The sequence below is a fragment of the Prosopis cineraria genome, unplaced genomic scaffold (assembly GCF_029017545.1).
Source record: "Prosopis cineraria cultivar Desert tree isolate PC_DT_omini unplaced genomic scaffold, ASM2901754v1 PC11, whole genome shotgun sequence".
NCBI classification, from domain to species: domain Eukaryota; kingdom Viridiplantae; phylum Streptophyta; class Magnoliopsida; order Fabales; family Fabaceae; genus Prosopis; species Prosopis cineraria.
Genome location: NW_026555342.1, coordinates 4,477,439 through 4,498,503, shown reverse-complemented (window position 1 = coordinate 4,498,503; position 21,065 = coordinate 4,477,439). Strand labels below are relative to the sequence as shown.

The 21,065-nt window shown below is 30.4% G+C and overlaps 1 protein-coding gene across 1 annotated transcript in view; it reads right to left on the bottom strand.

Moving 5' to 3' along the window:
* Positions 1–11,312: 11,312 nt before the first annotated feature.
* The window catches only part of LOC129285661 (disease resistance protein At4g27190-like), a 14,076-nt gene continuing 4,323 nt past the window's right edge, over positions 11,313–21,065 (bottom strand). Inside the window, exons 3-5 of the mRNA XM_054921429.1 lie at positions 13,720–14,301; positions 12,951–13,623; positions 11,313–11,761 (exon numbers count right to left, since the gene is read on the bottom strand). Coding sequence (XP_054777404.1) covers positions 11,313–11,761; positions 12,951–13,623; positions 13,720–14,301 — 1,704 coding nt within the window. The remainder of the gene's footprint in view (positions 11,762–12,950; positions 13,624–13,719; positions 14,302–21,065) is intronic.

Sequence of the window (21,065 nt, the reverse complement as noted above, 5' to 3'; positions counted from 1 at the left end):
GCAATGCTTTTGGAAGTGGACTTGGGCAATGACAAAGTTATATTTAAAAGTGATTGCTCTAATTTAGTCAACAGTGTGAACAAGCATTGCTCTGATTTTAGTGATTGGTGTTGCTCTGGTTTGATTCTTGAAATACCGTACTTAGTGACTTCTAAAGCCAGTTTTTCAGTTTCTTTCACTTGGCGTGAGATCAATAAGGTGACTAACCACTTGGTTGATGGTGCTTGTAAGAATGTGTACTCTTTTGGGTGGGTGGATATACTATCACTTCCTTTGTCTAATATATTGGTATGAGGTTTCTGCACTTAACAAAGGGGATAAAGCAGGTTTGGGCTGATCTAGTTTCTTGTTTCTACTCTGTTTGCATTTTTTTAAAGGAAGATATTTATATATTTAATTTTATATATTTGATAAATTTATTTTCAATTAAATTAAGACATGTGATTTATTTATATATTTGTTTGATAAAAGTAATTTATTTATATATTATTTATTCTATAACAAGCACTTGTATTAGTATTATTAACATTTCAAAATGCACTAGTTTTGATTTGTTTGGACAGAATTATATTAAATATATAATTCTAAGTATTTAAGTCGTTTCATTGACACTTAAAAGCTTCAACTTACCCATTTTAGAGTTAATAAAACTATAAAAGTGACTTGACTTGGAAAATTAATTAATGTATTTATAAGATTACCTGAACTCACACATTATTCAATACTACTGCTATTAGTCTCACATAAGAAATTAATTTCCAATAAGTCCAACCACTCATCAATATTGAAATTTGAAATGTAAATACGGAAGATTAACTTGAAAATAAATTGAAAAAATAATTGATTTTTTTTATTTTGGATCTGATTGCAATTTTCCATTTGTTTATTGTTTTATTTTTATTGAGTTTGTTTTTGTCAATAAATTCTGTGTTTTGGGAGACTTTAAGATCAATAAATTGTAAATCGTCCTTTTGTGTTGTTAGGCTTTGGGATCCTAGTTTTGCAAAAATCATTTCCTACAGAAACTTGTCAAGTTCCCAATTTATTAATATTGTTGTTGTTGTCGTTGTTATGAGAGAAACGGTACAACCAAAGTAAAATACAAACCAAGATAAAAACTTGTCAGGTTTCCAATTTGTAACGGCTGAAAATTGATAAAAATCAAACTCGGTCTAGCCCCCAGTTCTTCAGCCTACGATTACCGGAAACATGATATTGCTGAGGATTAATTTAGTTTTTATAAAAATTTTGTTTTTGCATATATTCCATGAATTCTGAAATACACATGCACACACGGTTGAATTGTTTTTATAAACATGTATCTTTAACACTGTTAAAGCTTAGGAATATTAGAATATTGAAGATATTTGATTTTTTTTTTGTCGTATACATTAGAAAGTTAAATGTTGAATACACACACAAATAAAGCAAATATTTTTTTTTCTTTGGATTTGTCTATAAGGTCTCAGCAATGTGAAGGAATTCAACCCCAAGGACTAACATGACAACTAGCTATCGCCTGCTTTGTTCCTTTGGAATCTTCAAGTTACTCCCCACATCGAATTTAATACCAAGTGAAAGCTGCCACAATTAAGACAAAGTTCAGGGAATTAACCTTTCTCTTTTACGTAGGAAATGGATGGAACTATCTTATTGTCATGGGACACAGTGAAAAAAAACCTAAAATCTGAATTGTTGGGTTTAGCCATTCACTCTTGATAGATCAAGCTTTGGCCCAAATCCAAACCTACATTGTTAGATGGGAGCTCATCTAAATATTAATGAGATGCTAGGACTTTTATTTATGTGCAATGTTTTTCATTTGTATTTGAAAAATGAGAGGGAACATTTCCACCCCTTTTATGGAGAGGACGATATATATCATGATCTATATTAATATGCGGCAATAAATTGTTTCCATTTATGTGCATTTTTTTTTTCTTTTTTTTGGTAGAAGGGTTTTTTCCCCCTTTTTTTATTGTGCTTCTTTCTTTTCTTTATATGAGGAGGAATGTTGCTCGACTTCAGAATGTAATCAATACATCAAATAACATGAACATTTCCTTTTTATGATAGATTCAAGATTTGTTTGCATGTGAGATCTTTCTTTGTTCTAGCATTTGTACATGACCCAAGAACCAAGTGATGTTAATGCTAATTTTCCCCTGTATCTAGGTTGATCGTTCCTCTATTCTTTGATTGGGAAATTTGGGGATATGGAAATCTGAACAAAGGCTTTTATTTGAAGATAAGCTTGCCAAGACCAACCCAATCAAATAGTCCACCATAGTATCCTATTAGCTTATTAATTGTTTCTTCAGCAAAAAAAATTGAAATCTGACTCTCTGTATGCATGGAGAAAATTTAGTTAAAAAAGCCTTACTTTTTATCTTTAGTAGAGAAAGAATTTTATCAATCTCAACTAGTTGTCCAATAATTCAAGAGAAGCAGAGAATAATATCTGATTCTGATCAAAGACATCCTTTTTCATTTCAAGACATTGAAAGAGATTGATTCTGATCTCACATCAATTGAAGCTCAAAGACATACAAAAGCTTATTAGCGTATAACTAACGAAGTAAAGTGCAAAGAACTTGACAAATGGATGTAGACACCATTGCTTAATTGAGTTGCAAACATAAATAACATGGTGAAAAGAAGAAAGTAACTTACAGTAAATATCCATAGAGTAAATAATAAGTAAAGTTTAATTGAACTAAGTCCAACTCCGAACTATAAACCAAATCTAGCCAGTCGAGACCATAATGTTTGAAACCATGAAACAGTAGTATTTGAAAGCATAACAAAACATACAAGTGTCTTGTACTTTTCACACAATTCAGATACAAGGAAACATTTCAATCAAACAATACATTTGAACAAACTAGTTGTCAAGTTTTTACACAAACACTGATTATTATGAGTATCATAAAGAAAAAGAAAAAAGAAAGAAATATCAAGTAGGAGATGAAAATGCATATTAAAATCGCTCCTGAACCTGGTTAGCTGTCCAATTTCTTGACACAAACACTGGTATGATGATCATCTTTGCTATTTCTTATATTAGCTACATTGGTTATGTTGAAAGGTAAATATCTCAACTCTAGACAATTCTATATATGTAACAGCTCCAAAGAAGGCCACGTTAAATTTTCATTTAGGCATATGGATCTCAATTTTGGTAAGTTAGCCAATATTATCACCTTCACTTTTTGAAGTAGAAACTACTTCCTTTCAATAACCTTTTTCAGCATGATAAGAACCTCAATCTTTAAACAATCTTCAGCTATTAATTTTTGAAGTTCTAAAAAATATTAAATTGATACCTTCAAAAAGATATTTCCCATGGTTAGATAGTTCTTCAATGTTAAAGTATGTAACTTGGAAGAGCTTGCAGGATGTAAGATGCCATTCTAAACAAGCTACAAATTCAATAAATTATTCAAATACAATTGCTCCAAATTTTGCATAACACTTACATTTTTAGGAATATGATGCCATTAATAGCATTGTCAACCTCATCACCAACAACCATAGTCGAGATTTGATTGCAACTTTCAATATGAAAGCCACAGAGACATTCCAAGGTTGATGTGTCTTAACAAACTATGATATATTTTTAATGTCCTTGTGACAAATTAGCTCAAATGCATCAACTTGAGAGAGTATCTCATTGATTGCCAAGTTATCTTTCTTCTCATCATTGCAATACTTTACATACATGGAGATTCTACAGCGAAAAGAATCAATTTTTTTTTGTATGTTTTGAGTTTTGCATAAATGTACAAATTTAGTTACGAACTATTTTTTGCAAAAAAATTGGATAGCTTATACTATCAAGTGGTGCAAAAAATATTATCAACTATAAAAATGGATCATCCAACACATTCCTATTAATTTTGACCAAACTTCATTTATTTTCAGATTTATGAGGTCCACAATGCTTCAATCTCTCCAATTTTCTTGCCTTCATTTTCAATGTCAGCTCAAGAAAAAGAGGTTCAAAGAATTCTTATCTAAAAATATTTATGAGAACAATACCAATGAAGTAGAAGAAGATGAGGAAGAAGATAAAGTTTCACTTGAATCTCTATAGCAATTCAAGCGAAATAACTGTTTAAATTATTAATGTCATATAAATGCAATCTAATTCATTATAAATCTTTACATTCTCTAAATTTAAGTTTATGTTTTGGAAGCAACCTTGATTTGATGTTGACCACATGCTCAAACTCAACTTATCCCTTATTAGCATACATGATCTTCTAAGATCATTTTGTAGTTCTAGCAAAAAAAAAAAAGGATCATTTTATAGTTTGCAATTACTTAAATAGTTCTATTTAAGCCTGGAAATTTTTTCCAAAAATTGATCAACTTATAAATCTAATCATGCTTGATCTATATGACACTCATGTTATACATTTCCAAATGACGTTCGAAAGCTCACTGACTTAATTGGAAACGTTGTCTCTCTCTTTTCTAGGATTTCATCATGGTAGTGGTCATAACAATAAATGCACATATTATCCTCTAGCTTTGCAATCATACCTTTTGGTGCTCTATAAAAACTCAAAAGTTTGTATGAATTATGCACTGATATTAACTGAGATCATGTGTGGTGGCTTATAATTAAGAAAGTTGGACACATCGTTGAAGAAATTGATGCATTAGAAAAGTTGAAAGACAATTCAAAGCCTTGTGAATTAATAAGTTGAATCAAGAGAGAGACTTTAGCAAACTGAGGGATGCTTTACCACAAACAAACTAATGAGACAAAGGGATGGCTTTAGCCACTTGTTGGTAATCTATCCTTACATGATTTATTCAACAGCTCAAATCCTCCTCAATTCATGTAATTTTAGAGTGTGAGTTGTAGAGGATCTTGATCCCTAAAAATTAGCAATTTAAATGTCTAAAGTTAAAAATGTTATTTTTATCTAACATTTTTTCGTTCCAATTTTGATTATCTGCTAATAAATAACGGAAACTTTTTGCCAAAAACCTCCAACTAGCCTAACTAGATATGAATTACTTTTACGCTCTACTTGGTTTGAGAATAATGGGAGGAATTAGAATTTTAGTGTGTAATGTTTAAAAGAAAATAAAAAGAGTTATAAAATTTCAAGAGGAAAGGGTGTGAAAAATTAATGAAAAACTGTCAACCAAACAGAGCATTAAAAAATAGACTCAATCTCTCATTAACATATTGAACCCAATGACCCCAAAAAAATGCGCAATGAAAAGTTTAAAAATTAGTTTGAACATTAAGGGTCTATCTTAAGTCTTAACGAGGTTTTTTTTTTTTTTGGAGACAATTATTTGTATTTGTATTTGTATTTTTATTTTTTAAGTTTAGATTCGTTGAGTTTTAAAAACTGGTTAAGGTATAACAGGTAAGACAAACATGATAACTCAAAATACATCAACAAAGAGACCTATAAACTACTCATCAATGATGTTTTGATGTCAACAACAGTGGAGTTTTTACAGCACCTCAATTACAAATTGGCCCCACTATCATCAGCATCAGCCCTATATCACAATTAAAAAGCGCAAACGAATTCGCTATCCTTTTCAGAGAAAACCAACAACACTTGAAACACAAATCAATTTTAATACTCAATCATACCAGTTTGAAGGTGTTTGAACTTTCTGGGCTCCTCTCTCAAATCCCAAGCCTCTCTCAAATACTAAGCCTGATGTGGAAAAAAAAAGTAAAAAACTTGTACTTTCTGCCATATTAATATGACTGAGTTACAGCAATGGCAATGATCTCTCTTTTGATTTTACAGAAACGCCTTTATACATTTGAACACGTTTCCTTCATAGCATCTCTCCTAGGCCTAGCAACCTTCTTGTTAGGGTCAAATGGAAGGACTTCTTCAAATGCCTTCAGATCAGATTTATATTCCTTTTGCCTCTCATGGGCATCACCCAGATTTAACATGAAAGAATATAGGGCAGATTCATTGGTATACTACAGGGCTGCGCTGTCCACTAGTATGTACTCCCTTCGTTTCATATTATAAGACACTTTTAACTATCTTATCAGAACTAACAAAAAGTTATTACTTTAACATTATTTGTTTTTTAATCAATCTATTCTTTTGTATTTCTAGTTATTTTTCAATCACATTGGACTTATATATTGATTTTAATATTATTATTTTATTATTGTATTGTATTGTAATTAGTAAATCATTTTAATTATATACATTTTAATTAATAAATCAAGTTATATATTTATACTAATAGTCATAAAGTACATTTGAGACATTTAAAACTAAAATATGAGCCTCTTTAAAGGGCTTATTTTTAAATAAGTTTTTAGGCTAGTCCAAGTTTTAAGTTGGCTCAAACCTGAGCCATGGAAAAAACTTTATAACTGCCTCATTGAATCAAGTTAGGCTCAGGCTTCTAATTTACTACACAAGCTCAGACCTATTTGACCAAAGCCTAGCTTAGCCTAACTTATTTTTACCTTTTTTTTATAACTACCTCACCGAAACAAAGCTAGAGGGGTGGTTAAGTTATTAATTTTGTATGAAAATGCAATAAACTTTCAAGAAAATTTTTCAAATTTGCATTTCATTATCTCTAATAATTATTGAGTTTAAATACGGAAAATATTGGAAAAAAAATAATTAATATATCATCAAATATCTTATATTAAGTACCAACAAATACTTCTAAAATACATCCTATAATAGAGACCGGCAGGAGTATATATCTAGTGCAGAAAATGATGTTCATTTATCATTACACTTAAAAATGAATGCTTGCATGTGAGATAATTTTTTTTTTTTTTTTTTGGATCTCTGGTGAGAATTGGGCATAATGTGATTTAGAGATGTTTCTCTCATCGTACAATACAAAGGACTCAGATAGGAGGGGAAAGGCAATTCAGTCTTTGCTGTGATCCAATACATTAGGTCAGTCTTTAGGGCAATGCATTATGCCATTATGGGATAGGATGGCTTGTATGTTCTCTCTTTGGTGCTTGGTTCATGGCTTCTCATAACCAGACAATTTACTACATATGTAGAGGGATTGGGAAGTTTGTTGCATCTTTAGTCTCTTGGTTATATTATGCTATCTGTTCTTGCTTCAACTCTTGTATGTTAAACTTTATCTTATGAGGGTACTTCACCATCTTCTAATGCATTGTCTCTCTTCATAAATAAAATTTCTTCTTTTATCTACAAATGAAAATTAGAAAATATCATAATAAGCCAATGACAGTAGAAATGCGTAAAGATAAAACTGAACAGCTTTCAACGGCAGGAGTAGGAATAACATGAGAGGACATAAGAGCTTCATGGACATCTGAGGTCAGAATAGAAGACAAGGAAGGTGTTGGCTCGGTCATCCATCCTATCTGGTACAACTCCTTATAGGCAATAGCTGCAAGGAAATCAGCTTGTTATATGGAACATATAAAGATGTTTATATTATAAATATGTTTTCATCTGTCTTTACATATCGATATCCTGAACAAGAAATTAGGAAAAAAATCTTATAAAAAAATAAATCAATATATGCATTTTTTTGTTTGGCATAGAAATCAATATATGCATTGAAAATTAGATGTTTGACAAATTAAATTATTATTTGTTGATATTATGTTCAAATTGAGTAACAAAGGCATTAAATAGTTACCTATACCAATAGATAATATGTATGATAATTCAAGACAATTTATTTTTTAAAAAAATTAACTTGTGTATGTATATATAGTATGTCATAAATATACAGTTTTTTTCTTTTCATTAATAAAAGGTTAATACTAGAAATATAACTAAATATAATACATTTTACTTCTATTTAAATATGCAAATATAAGAGATATACAGTTTTTTCTTTTCATTAATAAAAGATTAATACTAAAAATAACTAAATATAATATATTTTACTTCTATTTAAATATGCAAATATAAGAGAAGCATGTCTATTTTGTATTATAATTACGCACATATATAATATGCTAAATATATTTGTTGTGTTGCTCTATGATTTGTGAGAAGTGAGACCAATTCATTGGACGGATGACATATATATAACTACATATAGGTGTTTAGGGGCTGGGGTTGGGGAGGTCCGCCCCTGCAACCTGGGCAAGATCCTTTTTTTTTTTTTTTTTTTTTGAACTAAGTAACAACTACAAAAAGTTCAAACCAGAAAATAAATATTATTACAGATAAAAGATGAATAAGAAATAAAATTCCACCATGCTCTTCAAGTTTCAGGTAATAATTCTATCCAAGAGTATTGGAAGAAATTGAGAAGAGCTTGAATATCACCCCATAAAATCTTTGCTGTAGGATCTTTGGGTGCTCTGTTTGTAATGTTCCTGAATAACTTTCTCTTGATGACAACTATAGTAACGTTAGTAAAACCAAGAGGACCAAAACCATCAACAGCAGTAATCCATTTAAGAGCTGATCTCCTTTCCATCAAAACAAATTGTTTCTGACACTCACCTTGGGAAACTTTATTTCTTCTTCCATTGAAGTAAGAAAATTCTATAAAAATTAGTACTCTGCTTTCCCTCAGTCGGTGTCTGCTTCTGCCATTACTTGTATTAACATCAATATAAAGATACCAACCGTTTCTAATACCTTCCATTTGAGGAGATTGAAGATACTTTGCCGATGATTCTTGAGGCACCTGCTTTTCCATATGATTAGATATTGCCAAATTAATGGTGGCAAAATACCAATTGATTCTAGCCCTGACTTCCTTTGGTGAGACTTCCTCTGCATTGAATTTTCTCCTATTTCGGCATTCCCATAGAATTTGGACAAGAAGAAGAACCTCCCTTAGAGATGTCATCCACTGCTTATCAGGAATGGCTTTCTTAATCCACCAGATCAAAAAAGATTTGATGTCAGAAATCTCTCCAAATCTTATAGAGATATTCATAGAGAACCACACAACTCTAGCAAAATCACAATGTAGAAATAAATGATTCATAGATTCCTCTGAGTTACCACACAGCACGCAGCATTCAGACACCTGTAAATGATGTTACATTAATACATCCGAGTCCTGATCATCTGATTCATCACCATCCCACTTTCAATTTCTTAGTAGCCGCCGGGTAAAACAAAGATCAAATATATGAAATGAGGGAAATTCTGTCAATGCTCGGATAGAGCTTACAGTATTTATAATAAAAATGCACATGAACTTTCTTCCACTGAGTTTCCTAAAAGTGACTCTTCGAATCTTGAAACCAATGGTTTAACTAATCCTATTAGCTTATAGACAGGTTTAAACCATAAACCATTGACCCATACAAAGGAAGGTTAAAGCGACCCACTTGCTCACCCAGCGTAGTGTACCTGTGTTGAAATAATCTGATGAATATAGAGTATTGTATGCGAAGATGAAGAAAATTCTTTTTATCTGAATCTCTCTCTGTTTTTTTTGTTTAAGTTCTTGATAATATTCTACATTAAAAGTTTTGGAAACATCTTTAATATGTTAATTCATTCCAGTTACACTTTTTCTAAATCATTACCTTTTTCATTTAATCTTATGTTGGGCAGCCTGCTGATTGTCGTTATAACATTTGAGCTTGCTCTCTTTTCATATTTAAGATATCAAAATCCAATTGATAACCAAATTTTAAAAATTGATTTTTTAGCCTGTCCAAATTAATTTTTTTAAAAATGTTTTTATTAAAATATTTATATTTTAATATTTACATGTGAAACATCAAATATTTACAACTTAAATTTTTTATATTTACGAGCCAACCGCCTACAATACCAATAATTTAATATTTACAAGTCAAACATATTAAATTTAGAAGCATTTAAAAAAATTAATACTTTAATATCTACATGTCAATCTGTTAAAATTAGTCCAACAAATAACTTGAACATTCCTTTTTGTTTTTCCATCATAGATTAACGATTTGACGGTATATGACATGTTTCTCCATGTTTTAGCCTTTGTATATGAAAAGACCCAAGTGATGTTAATGCAATTTCTTCCCCATATCTAGGTTGATCGTTCCTCTGTTCTTTGATTGAAAGTTTTGGGGATATTGAAATTTGAACAAAGGCTTATATTTGAAAATGAGCTTAGCAAGTCCCGATTAAATAGTCCACCATATTATGCTATTAATTTATACATTGTGTCTTAAACAAATAGTTAATTAGAAATCTGACCCTATTTTTATGAATGAGCAAATTTAATTAAAAGAGTTTTACTTTTTATCTCTAGTGTCCCAAGAAAGAATATTCTTCGCTACCATCCTAAGACACTACTTGTATCTTCTTTTTAAAAATAAAAATATATATTTGATCAATTAATTTTGTTTTTTGTTTTTAGTCTCACATCAATTGATATTGTCTTTTTGGTGGTTTATTTATTTATTTATCTATGTGGTAATTTGGTAATTTTATTGGAGGAGGAATTTTTTTTCAATCTCAACTATTGTCAAATAATTTCAAAGAACCCAATTCGAACACATCCATGTAGAACAATTATCAGATCAAACACAAATGAGATGGTAAGATTCAATCACCCACGTTATGCTATCTCTTTCCCTCTCATTACCTTCGTATTGAAATATGTATAAGTAGTAGTATCCCACCAAAATCTAAACTAGAAGAAACAAAACGAGACTATTTGGAGGGTCCCATTTTTCATTTCAAAACAATAAAAAGAGATTCTGATCACATCAATTGAAGCTCAAAAACATACAAAAGCTTTTTAGCGTATAACTAACGAAATAAGGTGAAAAGAACTTGACAAATGTATGCAGACACCATTGCTCAATTGAGTTACGTTGCAAACATAACCAACTATAGTGAAAAGAAGAAATTAGTCTGCAGTAAACATCCGTAGAGGACATAAGGTTTAGTTCAACTAAGTCCATCTCCAAACTATCAACAAAATCTAGCAAATCCATCGAGACCAGGATATTTGAAACCTTGAAACAGTAGTATCTACAAGCATAATATAATCTACAAGTTTTGTACTTTTCACGCAAGTACTGTTTATTATGAGATACAAGGAAACACATTTCAATCAAACAGCTACTTGAACAAACTAGTTTTAAATTTTTGACATAGACACTAATTATTATGAGTACCATAAAGAGACAAGATATCAAGTTGAAGTTGAAAATGCATATTGAAATCGCTCTTAAACCTCGTTATTTGTCCAATGCAAATTGCTCCACCATCCTCTATCACCTTTGATAGTTCTTTGGTTAGTTGCATTGGTCATATTGAAAGGTAAATATCCCAGCTCTGGACAATTCTGTATATGTAACAGCTCCAAAGAGACAAGAAATATCAAGTTGAAGATGAAAATGCATATCGAAATCGTTCTTGAACCTGGTTATCTGTCCAATCCAAATTGCTCCACCATCCTCGATCACCTTTGATAGTTCTTAGATTAGCTGCATTGGTCATGTTGAAAGCTAAAGATCTCAACTCTGGACAATTCTGTATATGTAATAGCTCCAAAGAAGGCCATGCCAAATTTTCATTTAGGCATATGGTTTTCAATTTTGATAAGTTGGCCAATATTATCACCTTCAATTTTGGAAGTAGATTCCACTCCCTTTCAGTGACCTCTCTCAGCATAATGAGAACCTCAATTATTGCACAATCTTCAACTACTAATTTTGAAGTTCTGAAAAATCTTGAATTGGTACCTTGAAAAAGACACTTCTCATGATCAGACAGCTCTTCAATGTTAAAGCATGTAACTTGGAAAAGCTTGTCGGATGTAAGGGACCCTTGAAAACACACTTCAAATTCAGCAAATTATCCAAACATAGTTGCTCAAGATTTTGCATAACACTTACATTTTCAAGTATAATGCCATTAATAGCATTGAAGACCTTATCACCAACAACAATGGTTAAGATTTGATTGCATCTTTTGATATGAAAGCCACGAAGACAGTCCAAGCTTGTTGTCTTTGTAAGCTCTGATATATTTTTAATGTCCTTGTGACAAATTAGCTCAAATGCCTCAACTTGAGGGAATATCCCATTGATTGCCAAGTCATCTTTCTTCTCACCATTGCAATACTTTACATGCTTGGAGATTCTATAATGAAAAGAATCCAAGATTTTTGCATGTTTCGAGTTTTCACAGCCCACAAAAATTGAAATGAGGTGAATGGTTTCTGATCTCTCCATGATTTGTTAGTTTCAAGAAATTTTTCGAGTTTTTGAAGAAGGAAAATTGCATTTGAAAGTTGTTAGACTTTCCAAAGAAGCAATTTGTTGTATAATATATTCAGCATCATTACACCACTGCATAAAGGATTTCACTTCAATAATCAATTCTTCTAATTTGCAGAGCTTTAAAATCACATTGTGATTACCTTGATCTCTATTGTGGTCACTGCTTGCGATGTATGAGATATGTAGGCATCTTAAATTAATCAAGCATGTATAAAATATATTCTAGTACCTTGAATGTCAAATACCTGCAGCTGTTGAAGTGGTTCTATCTCAAACGGTAGCACTTTCAAGTGTGAACAATCAATTAGATAGAACGGCTTAAGACAAGCTAATTTTGACAAAGATGATAACTGCCTTATTTGAGTACCTTAGAAGTCTAACACAAGAAGATTGCACATGTTATCAAAACAATCTGGTGGAATTTTAACCAACTCTAGATTCTTTTGTAGCAGTAGTGTTTGAAGAATGCTACTATCTTGGTTTGTTGGTAGAGTATCCCTTTTAGTGCCAATCATAGAAACCCATCTAGCACACTGCCATAACTACAAACTTAAGGTCACCACAGATTCTTCTGTCTCAACATAAGATCTACGTTCTGAATATTTGGATGATATATGGAAAGCAAGTTGTCTATTGCAATCATTCATCTTGACATATATCATTTGCTCCCCTCTCTCTAACAATGAGACATTAATAAGGCTCTCCAGTGTATCAATGCCTTAGTTGCGTAAACCTTGATATTTGATTGTTGCATTAACATCACCAAGAAAGCGTTGAGCTATCCAACTCTCCACTAAATAATCAGTGTCTATCTTGCTATCTACAGGACATAGTGAAGTATATAGGAAGCATTTTTGTTTATTCTTCTCTTTAAGCTGATCATAACAAAATTCCAAACATGAATATAACTCTGTTAAGCCTTCAATTCCGAGTTGAGGCCATGGCTTGAAATCATCCAGACCTGCCTGCCAGCTAGAAGTCGTTTCTTTATGTTTAAAAGAGCTTGCAATCTTATGTATGAGAAGGGGAAGACGAGAGCACTGCTTACAAATACGTCGAGCAATGTGTCGAATACCTAGCGTATCAATAACAAGACCAAGAATGTCTTGAAACATCTTCCATGCTTCATCATCAAGTACCAACAAGGGGAGCCTAACTTGCCTATCCACCAAATATGACTTGCAAACCCATGAATATCGAGTGATGATTATGACCTTACTGCCATTATTGTCATTTAGAATTCCCAAAGATTTTAGATCAATCTGGTGCACAACTTCATCTAAAATCAACAAATATCTTTTCTTCTCCAACTCTCTATGCAGTCTTCTAGCCAATTCAGCAAAGTCAAACCCGTCTCTTTCCACCAACAGTCGATTTGCAATTCTCTGTTGAATTTCAGCTTCAGTCTAATTAGTTGGCACTCTTATGAAAATGACGATATCAAACAACTTAGATATCTCTTCATTATTATTTAAATTTTACATTATTGTTGTCTTGCCCACCCCCTTATGACCACAAACAGTAATGGATTTCACTCTATCATTTTTTAGCAATTGCAGAATTTCTTCCAAGGCACCTTGAAGAGTTGGATAGCTTTTAATTTGTGGGATATTGAACACCTTTAAGATTGGCTCTGGCGGTTTGTCAACTAGAATATCATTCGGAAGTTGATCTGAAAGTTCAACTGCTTCTTTGAGCTTCATTGCCATCTTTTCACTGAGATTTGATCTCTTCCAACTACGCAATTTCTTTTTCTTCAATTCTTCATATTTGTTATTCAATGAAGCCACTTCTGCCTCAATTTTAGATATTCTGTTCACCCATAAGTTGTAGACATTAGTTGTATCTTTATGACTTTGTGTCTCAACTTCCTTGTGTTTGTCGCTTCGCAAAGCAAGTAGCCATGGTAGGGCTTGGTTCAGTGCTCTGTGTCTTTTATCCAATTGTTTGGAAGATGCAATTTGTTGCCAAGGCAAGACCTTGACTCTGTAAGCCCGAAACCCACCAACTCTCCTAGTGGAGGAGCGACCAGTTGAACTGCAGCAGCTAAAGCAGCTATCTCTGCCATTGACAAACTCTAAATCCTAAACAAAAAGAATTCAAGAAATGTTTATTAGCCAAACAAGTTTGATAGAGGAGGGATAGTATCTTTCAAAAGAAGATATTTATAATGCAGCTTTGTTGTTAAATTCAAACATGCATGTTTTCCAAGGTTGCTGCTTGAATTTTAACATTTTCCAATTTCCATAGTTTATCTTTTAAAATTGTTTTTCCTTATTAATATCTTTGCTTGCAAACAATCCTAACAAAAAGATGTGATTATCATTTCTGAATTAACCATAATATGCAATAAAATAGTAACATATATATTGTCACTTGTTATATAGAATTAGACTTGATCATGGATTGAAAAATATATTTGATTTGAAATGCTCAAGCTCCATAGAAATTAAATAGGGAGAATCATGTCCAAAAACTTGACAAGAAATTTATTTGCAGACTAGAACCAATACATAATAGATTGTTGTTAAAATGTGAACATAAACTTTTTTTCTTAAATAGGATTTGTTATTAAACCTTGTCTGCAAATAAATTTCTTGCCAAGTCCTTAAATTAAACGTGCTTCTTCAAATTAAAAATGAGTTCAAAAAATTCCAATATAAATAGACTATTATCTCCCGTTTATTTTATCTCTATTCAAATATATCCAAACATTTAATAAAAGTATTTTTAGAAAAAAAATTAAACCAAGAAACAGCATTTCCTTAAATTTAAAAAAAATTGGAGAGAGAAAATAAAATTACATATGGGTTCCATGAAGCACACTTATTTATAAATAAGTTCCATAAAATTTAACGATCACATTTAGATCCCAAGAGGCCTGAGTATAATTTAAAATTATGATGTAAAGACAATAATGTTCATATTAAAAATACATTATATCAATGAAGTAATTTATAATTATTGGATATGTAAAATTATAGTTATAAAAAGTTAAAGTAATAATTATAAATTATTGATAAAATAGTTGTAAACAATTAGTGTTAAACTTTATTATCGATGCATAATTGGTTTAACTATTAAATATGTAAATTTACAGTTATAAATATTGAAGTAATAGTTATAAATTATCAATGAGGTAGTTATAAATAATTAGTATTAAATTTGTTAATAACGCATCATTGATTTAACTATTAAATAGTTAAAGTTATAGATGTAAAATATTGAAGTGAAAGTTATAAATTATAAGGGTAGTAGTATACAACTAGTATTACATGTAATACATAATTAATTTAACTATTAGATATGTGAGTTATAGTTATAAAAAGTTAAAATGATAATTATAAATTACTGATGAAATAATTATAAATTACTTTTATTGATATAACATATTTCTAATAGGGGCATTATTATCTTTAATAATAATATATACAGAGGCAATATTTCTTTATGAAAACATTACTGCTTGTGTTACTCTCTTGTAACATTTTCAGCTGGTCTCAAAATATTTTATATATAAATATATATGATTTTACATAACAATGAAACTTGTAACATTTTGTAAAAGTTCTGAAATTAAAAATATAAACTGTCACGCCCTAAAAATAGAGGGTGACTGGCACGAGTGTGGACCACTCTCACATTCCCGTAAGCCTCTAAATAAATATTTATTCCATTTTATAAAAGAAAAGAATAAAATTTAATCAATTATATGAGAATTCAAATAACTTTTTTTAAAATCATTATCATAAGAAAGTGTTGACGTTTTGTAAAATTTTAGCAGAACCTTCCCTGTAACTAAGATTTTTCCAAAAATTTTACAACAAAATTTTTTACAGATAACAGTATAAATCAGGAGCGTAACTTCTTCCAACCAGCAACTAATATACAGACCAAAAATAAGATTTATCAATAACCTATGTGGAGCTCTACTCTTTCTTTCAAATCAAAAAAACATACAAATTATATATTTACATTAAAGCAATAATATCAATCAAAATATCCACCCACTGTAGCTAGTTGCTTTTTAGAGGTCGATGGTGGGATCAGCGTCAGCTAACAAATTTAAGATCAAAATAATTTTTTTCAATAAATAGCATTCCCATGATAAAATTCTTAGAATTTAAATCAATAAACTCCAATAATGGTGTCAACTAATTAAAAATGATTCCACAAATATTTGTAAGCCTATAAGTTATATCCATAATTGTAAAATAAGAGTAACTTAAAAATAATTTATGTTATCATGCTTAAAGAAAACAATCTACTCTTATATAACTCAAAGTGGTACAAATTACTAGTCAAAATCAAGTAAATTTTGAAAACACATGTTAATCAACATTTAAAATTTTGAGAACTCAACAGAACAGGTTACAAACATAAACACCAGTCCACGAAGGTAAATGACCAAACGTGGCTTATGCCACAAAAACAAACGTGAACAAACCAGTCCACGAGGGTAAGTAATCAAACGCAACCAAAGCTACGAAACAAACGTGGATACACAGCCTACGAGAGTAAATAACCAAATGCGGCTCAGGTCACGGAATCAAATGCGGGTATAAAGCTCACGAATACCAAACGTGAGAATAAAACTCACGAAACAAACTAATTAGTATTTAACCACAACGCACTACGGGCTAACAAACTTCCTTAGCATCAATGTTATGTATGAGTTTTCTCAGAAATCTCGTTTCAAACATGCGAGAGAAATAATCATTTTTGAAGTCAAACTTTCATTCTCAAGATCAAACTCGCATGAATTACTTCAATATATGAAACTTGTCAAATTGAAATTACAAACTTGTACTAATCATGTAACCAAGAAATTTTCAAAATTCAATAAGCAAAGGTGCTTTCATCAATATTAAAAATATATTTCTTGAGAAAAATGCACAAATCATAATGTACTATCCTTCATCGTTGTTTCAAAATTTCTAAAACTAACATAATTAATAAAAATGAAATATTTCAATAAAAGATTTTTAATAAATAATTATAAAGAATGCTATTCATTTACTTGTTGAAGTTTCAAATTCTCAAAATGTGCTTTCTTCAATTTCTATCAGGATCCTCTTCTTCCACACGTCCTATAAGGATATTTTTAAACAAAATTTAACAAATCATCTTTAATTTACAAAGACTTCCTTCTACTTTGCATATATCAACCATTATCATTTAAAATTCAAACAAAATTCATGCTTTAAGATTATTTCAAACATTCCAACAAGCGTCTCGTTAATACCAATATTCAAGTAGAATATTAAAGTTATCCCCTTCCAACATTCCTTAATAAATTCCTTAACATAAATCAATCCAAATAAATCTATGTAGTTCCAAAATGATAGCTCATATATGCAGATATGTCTCTATACATGTATATATTATTAGCAAGTTTTAAATAGATTTCTATCTCAAGTTTGAATATTCTCCCCCTACAACAACACGGCAACAACAGTAACAAGGCATAAGTTTTTGCAACTTCACCAACTGATCACATGCGTTCAGATTAAGAGATAAATGAAACTTGAAGATCCCTTACCTTATCAACACCACAGATCGAGAAGAAAAAAAAATAGGGATGTTGGGTTATGGCTGAACAAGGGAGAAGACAAACAGCACTTTTACCATACACAGCAGAGGAAGAAAGCTTAACTCACAGTACCAATACTAGCTCACCGCATAGCCCCACCCCAGTTCTGATCTTTTAGTTTTCTTAGCTCAGCACGACACAGATGGCGCAACAGAGAGGAAAAAAAACAAAACAAGGAGCATGGACTAGTGAAGCAACCCACGAAGCTCACAGTTGAGTTGGGAAAGGAAGAACTTATGAGTTAAAACCCTTTAGCTTCGACAACCTGGTCCTTCACTTCGACTGCAACTCGAACGTGAACGGCACAGAGAAGCAATAGACCGAAAAAAAGAAAAAAGAAAAACAGAGTCTACATGCATGAAAGAGTGTCTACACATCACTGAGCAGTGGCGAGCCTTCTGTGTCGCCGATAATAGCCAGGAGTAAAGAGGGGAGAGATGATCGGTTATGGTAGAAGGGTAGAGAGCAATTTTGAACACTCTCAAACTCTCTCTTGGTTTGTGCGTGCACCCACTGGATAAGGAAGAAAAAAAAAAAGAATTTACCACATGGGGAAGAGGGCATTATAATAATTTCATATAAGTTAGAACCAACAAAACAAAATTCCTCCTTGTGCTCTGGAGGTTTCGAACTTAAGACTTTTTTTTTTTTATTTAGACTATTACATAAACACTATTACAGCTTTTTTTTTTTAAGTAAATATTTATTGCTCAATTAGGGCAAGTAAAATGATATGGTATAATGTCACATACTCGTATAGATCAATGTACATATATGTTAAGGGAGAATAAAATCTTCATCAATTAAGTAAAATATGAACCACTTACTAGTTATCAAGCGTTTGGATTTTTCAATTCTTCGTTCTCCCTTTTGGCTTATGGATAATCACCAATTAAGCAGCTCAACATCAACTCGACATTTTTTTCTGCAAAACCCAGTACTTTTGGTTGTAATTCAAATTGCATTTATATATATATATAGATATATATATATAAAGCCCCTTCAACATCAAATTTATCACAACTCACAAGAAAAATTAATTCAAAGAGTGACGGCGTAAAGCTACTAGTACTTTTTTTAAAAAATTGAAAAGAGGTACTTGTAATTTACTATATATTAAGATTTTAGTTATTCATCGAAAAAGAAGTTGCTATTCATTATATTCCTTATTCTTCAGTAGTCATTGACTATTTTACGCTTCATCTCAAATTTTAAATTGGTAACAAATTTGTCGTTCTATCAAATTAGTTCCTACAAATTATACACAATAGTTATCACATTTCATAATACTTTTTTATCATTTGCATATTTTAAGAACATTTTTTTTATTCTCTCGAAATAAAATTGTTCCTTTTCCCATTAAAACTCCCAGATAATAGAAATAATGTTCCATTACATCCTTATTCCATTAATGGAAATTCTATTCCATTTCAGTCTAAATTGAAATGTTTTTAATATTATTTGAATTTAAAAAATAAATTAATTATTCAAAATAATAATTACACAATAAATAGTAAATGAATGGCGATGGCGCTCGGTCATTTTATTTTTAGACTAAAATATATAAAACTCTTTTGAACTTTGAGACAATTGCATGTAATCCTCCTCACCTTTAAAAGTTTAAAATTGACCCCCAACCTTTAATTTTGTTTACAAAATTCTTTATTGTTAATTATGTTATTTTTTATGAGGGTTAAAATGTCATTCAACTAAAAAAATGTTATTAAATAAAAATATTATATTGTATAACTATTTATAATAATTTTTTTATATTTTTTAGATAGTTGAGATATTAATAATTGCCAAAACAAATGTTATTATCACCATATAAAATTTTAAATATTTATTTTTGTGTTAGTTTTTTATATTTTTTGTTATCAATGGTGCATTGTTTTCTAGTATTAAAAGATAAATTAATCTAACATAATAATATTTAAAATTTTAAATATTTTTAACCATGTGCATTACATTAATTTAACATGAAAATATAAATAAAAATTTATTTTTTAAAAAAATAAAATCATGCACTATTAATAACAAAAAACATGGATAAAACTAATATAAACATAAATATTTAAAATTTTATACAGTGATAATAATATTTGTTTTTGTTATCAATGCCTCAACTATTCAAAAAAGATAAGAAATTTATTATAAATAGTAATGCAATATAATATTTTTGTTTAATAACATTTTTTTAGTTGAATGACATTTTAATCCTCATTAAAAAATAACATGATTAACAATAAGAGGTTTTGAAAAATAAAATTAAAGATTAGAAGTGTTAATTTTAAATTTACAAGGTGAGGAGAGTTATAAGCAATTGTCTCAAAGTTTAAGTAAGTTTTATGTATTTTAATCTTATTTTATATTACTGTAGTAATTGAAAATAGAAAACAATTCCGTTACAAATAATCAATATACCCTGCTGCTGTTTTAATTTTTACCCTTAATTTCCTATTGTGAATTTAATCAACAATAATATCTTCAAAACTGGTCACTTCCAATTGTAAAGCAAGGTCATCAAAATAGTTGAGGTGGGGAAGTCAGAAGAAAAATCACTTACTTGTAATCAATATTTAGTCTTCTTTCCCTAATTTCCTAGCCTTTTCTCCATCAGTGCGAAGCAGCTTCATGTACTTTGAATCTCCTGAGTTAATTGAAATCAAAACCTGTTTTGATTGTAAGATTTAGAACCATACATAACACACACACACACACACACACACACGAGTTCCTAAAACTGTTTCAATAGCAAATATTATGACAAATCACAAGAGAAATTATGCAAAAATTAAAGAAAGTGATGGCTTATGCTTACCCAGAACATGGCCAAAAGAGGATCACTAAATGTTTAGGTAATTTAAAATGATGCTGTGTGGAATAGAATTAATATCAATTGTTCCAATAATTAAAGAAGAAAAAAGATATGCTATAAGACACATGGATCATTATACGTCAAAGAAGAATAAATAAAATTCCAAATTAAATGCTATTATAAACGTGAAAGAGTCAATTATTTAAATGTCCTTATTTTCTTTATTAAAAATAATCACCGACATCACTTCCAACATGGTGCCTGCCTTTAATAGGCTGACCATTGTTGTGGCTTGTGGGCTGCCAGAGCTTCGACGTTAACAACGTGGTCAGCTTCAAAAAGATTAAGGGTTTGAAATAACCATTAATTGGGTTGCAGATTCGTTATGATTAAGTTTAATTATGATGTTTAAATTTATCTCAAATTAAATAGTAATT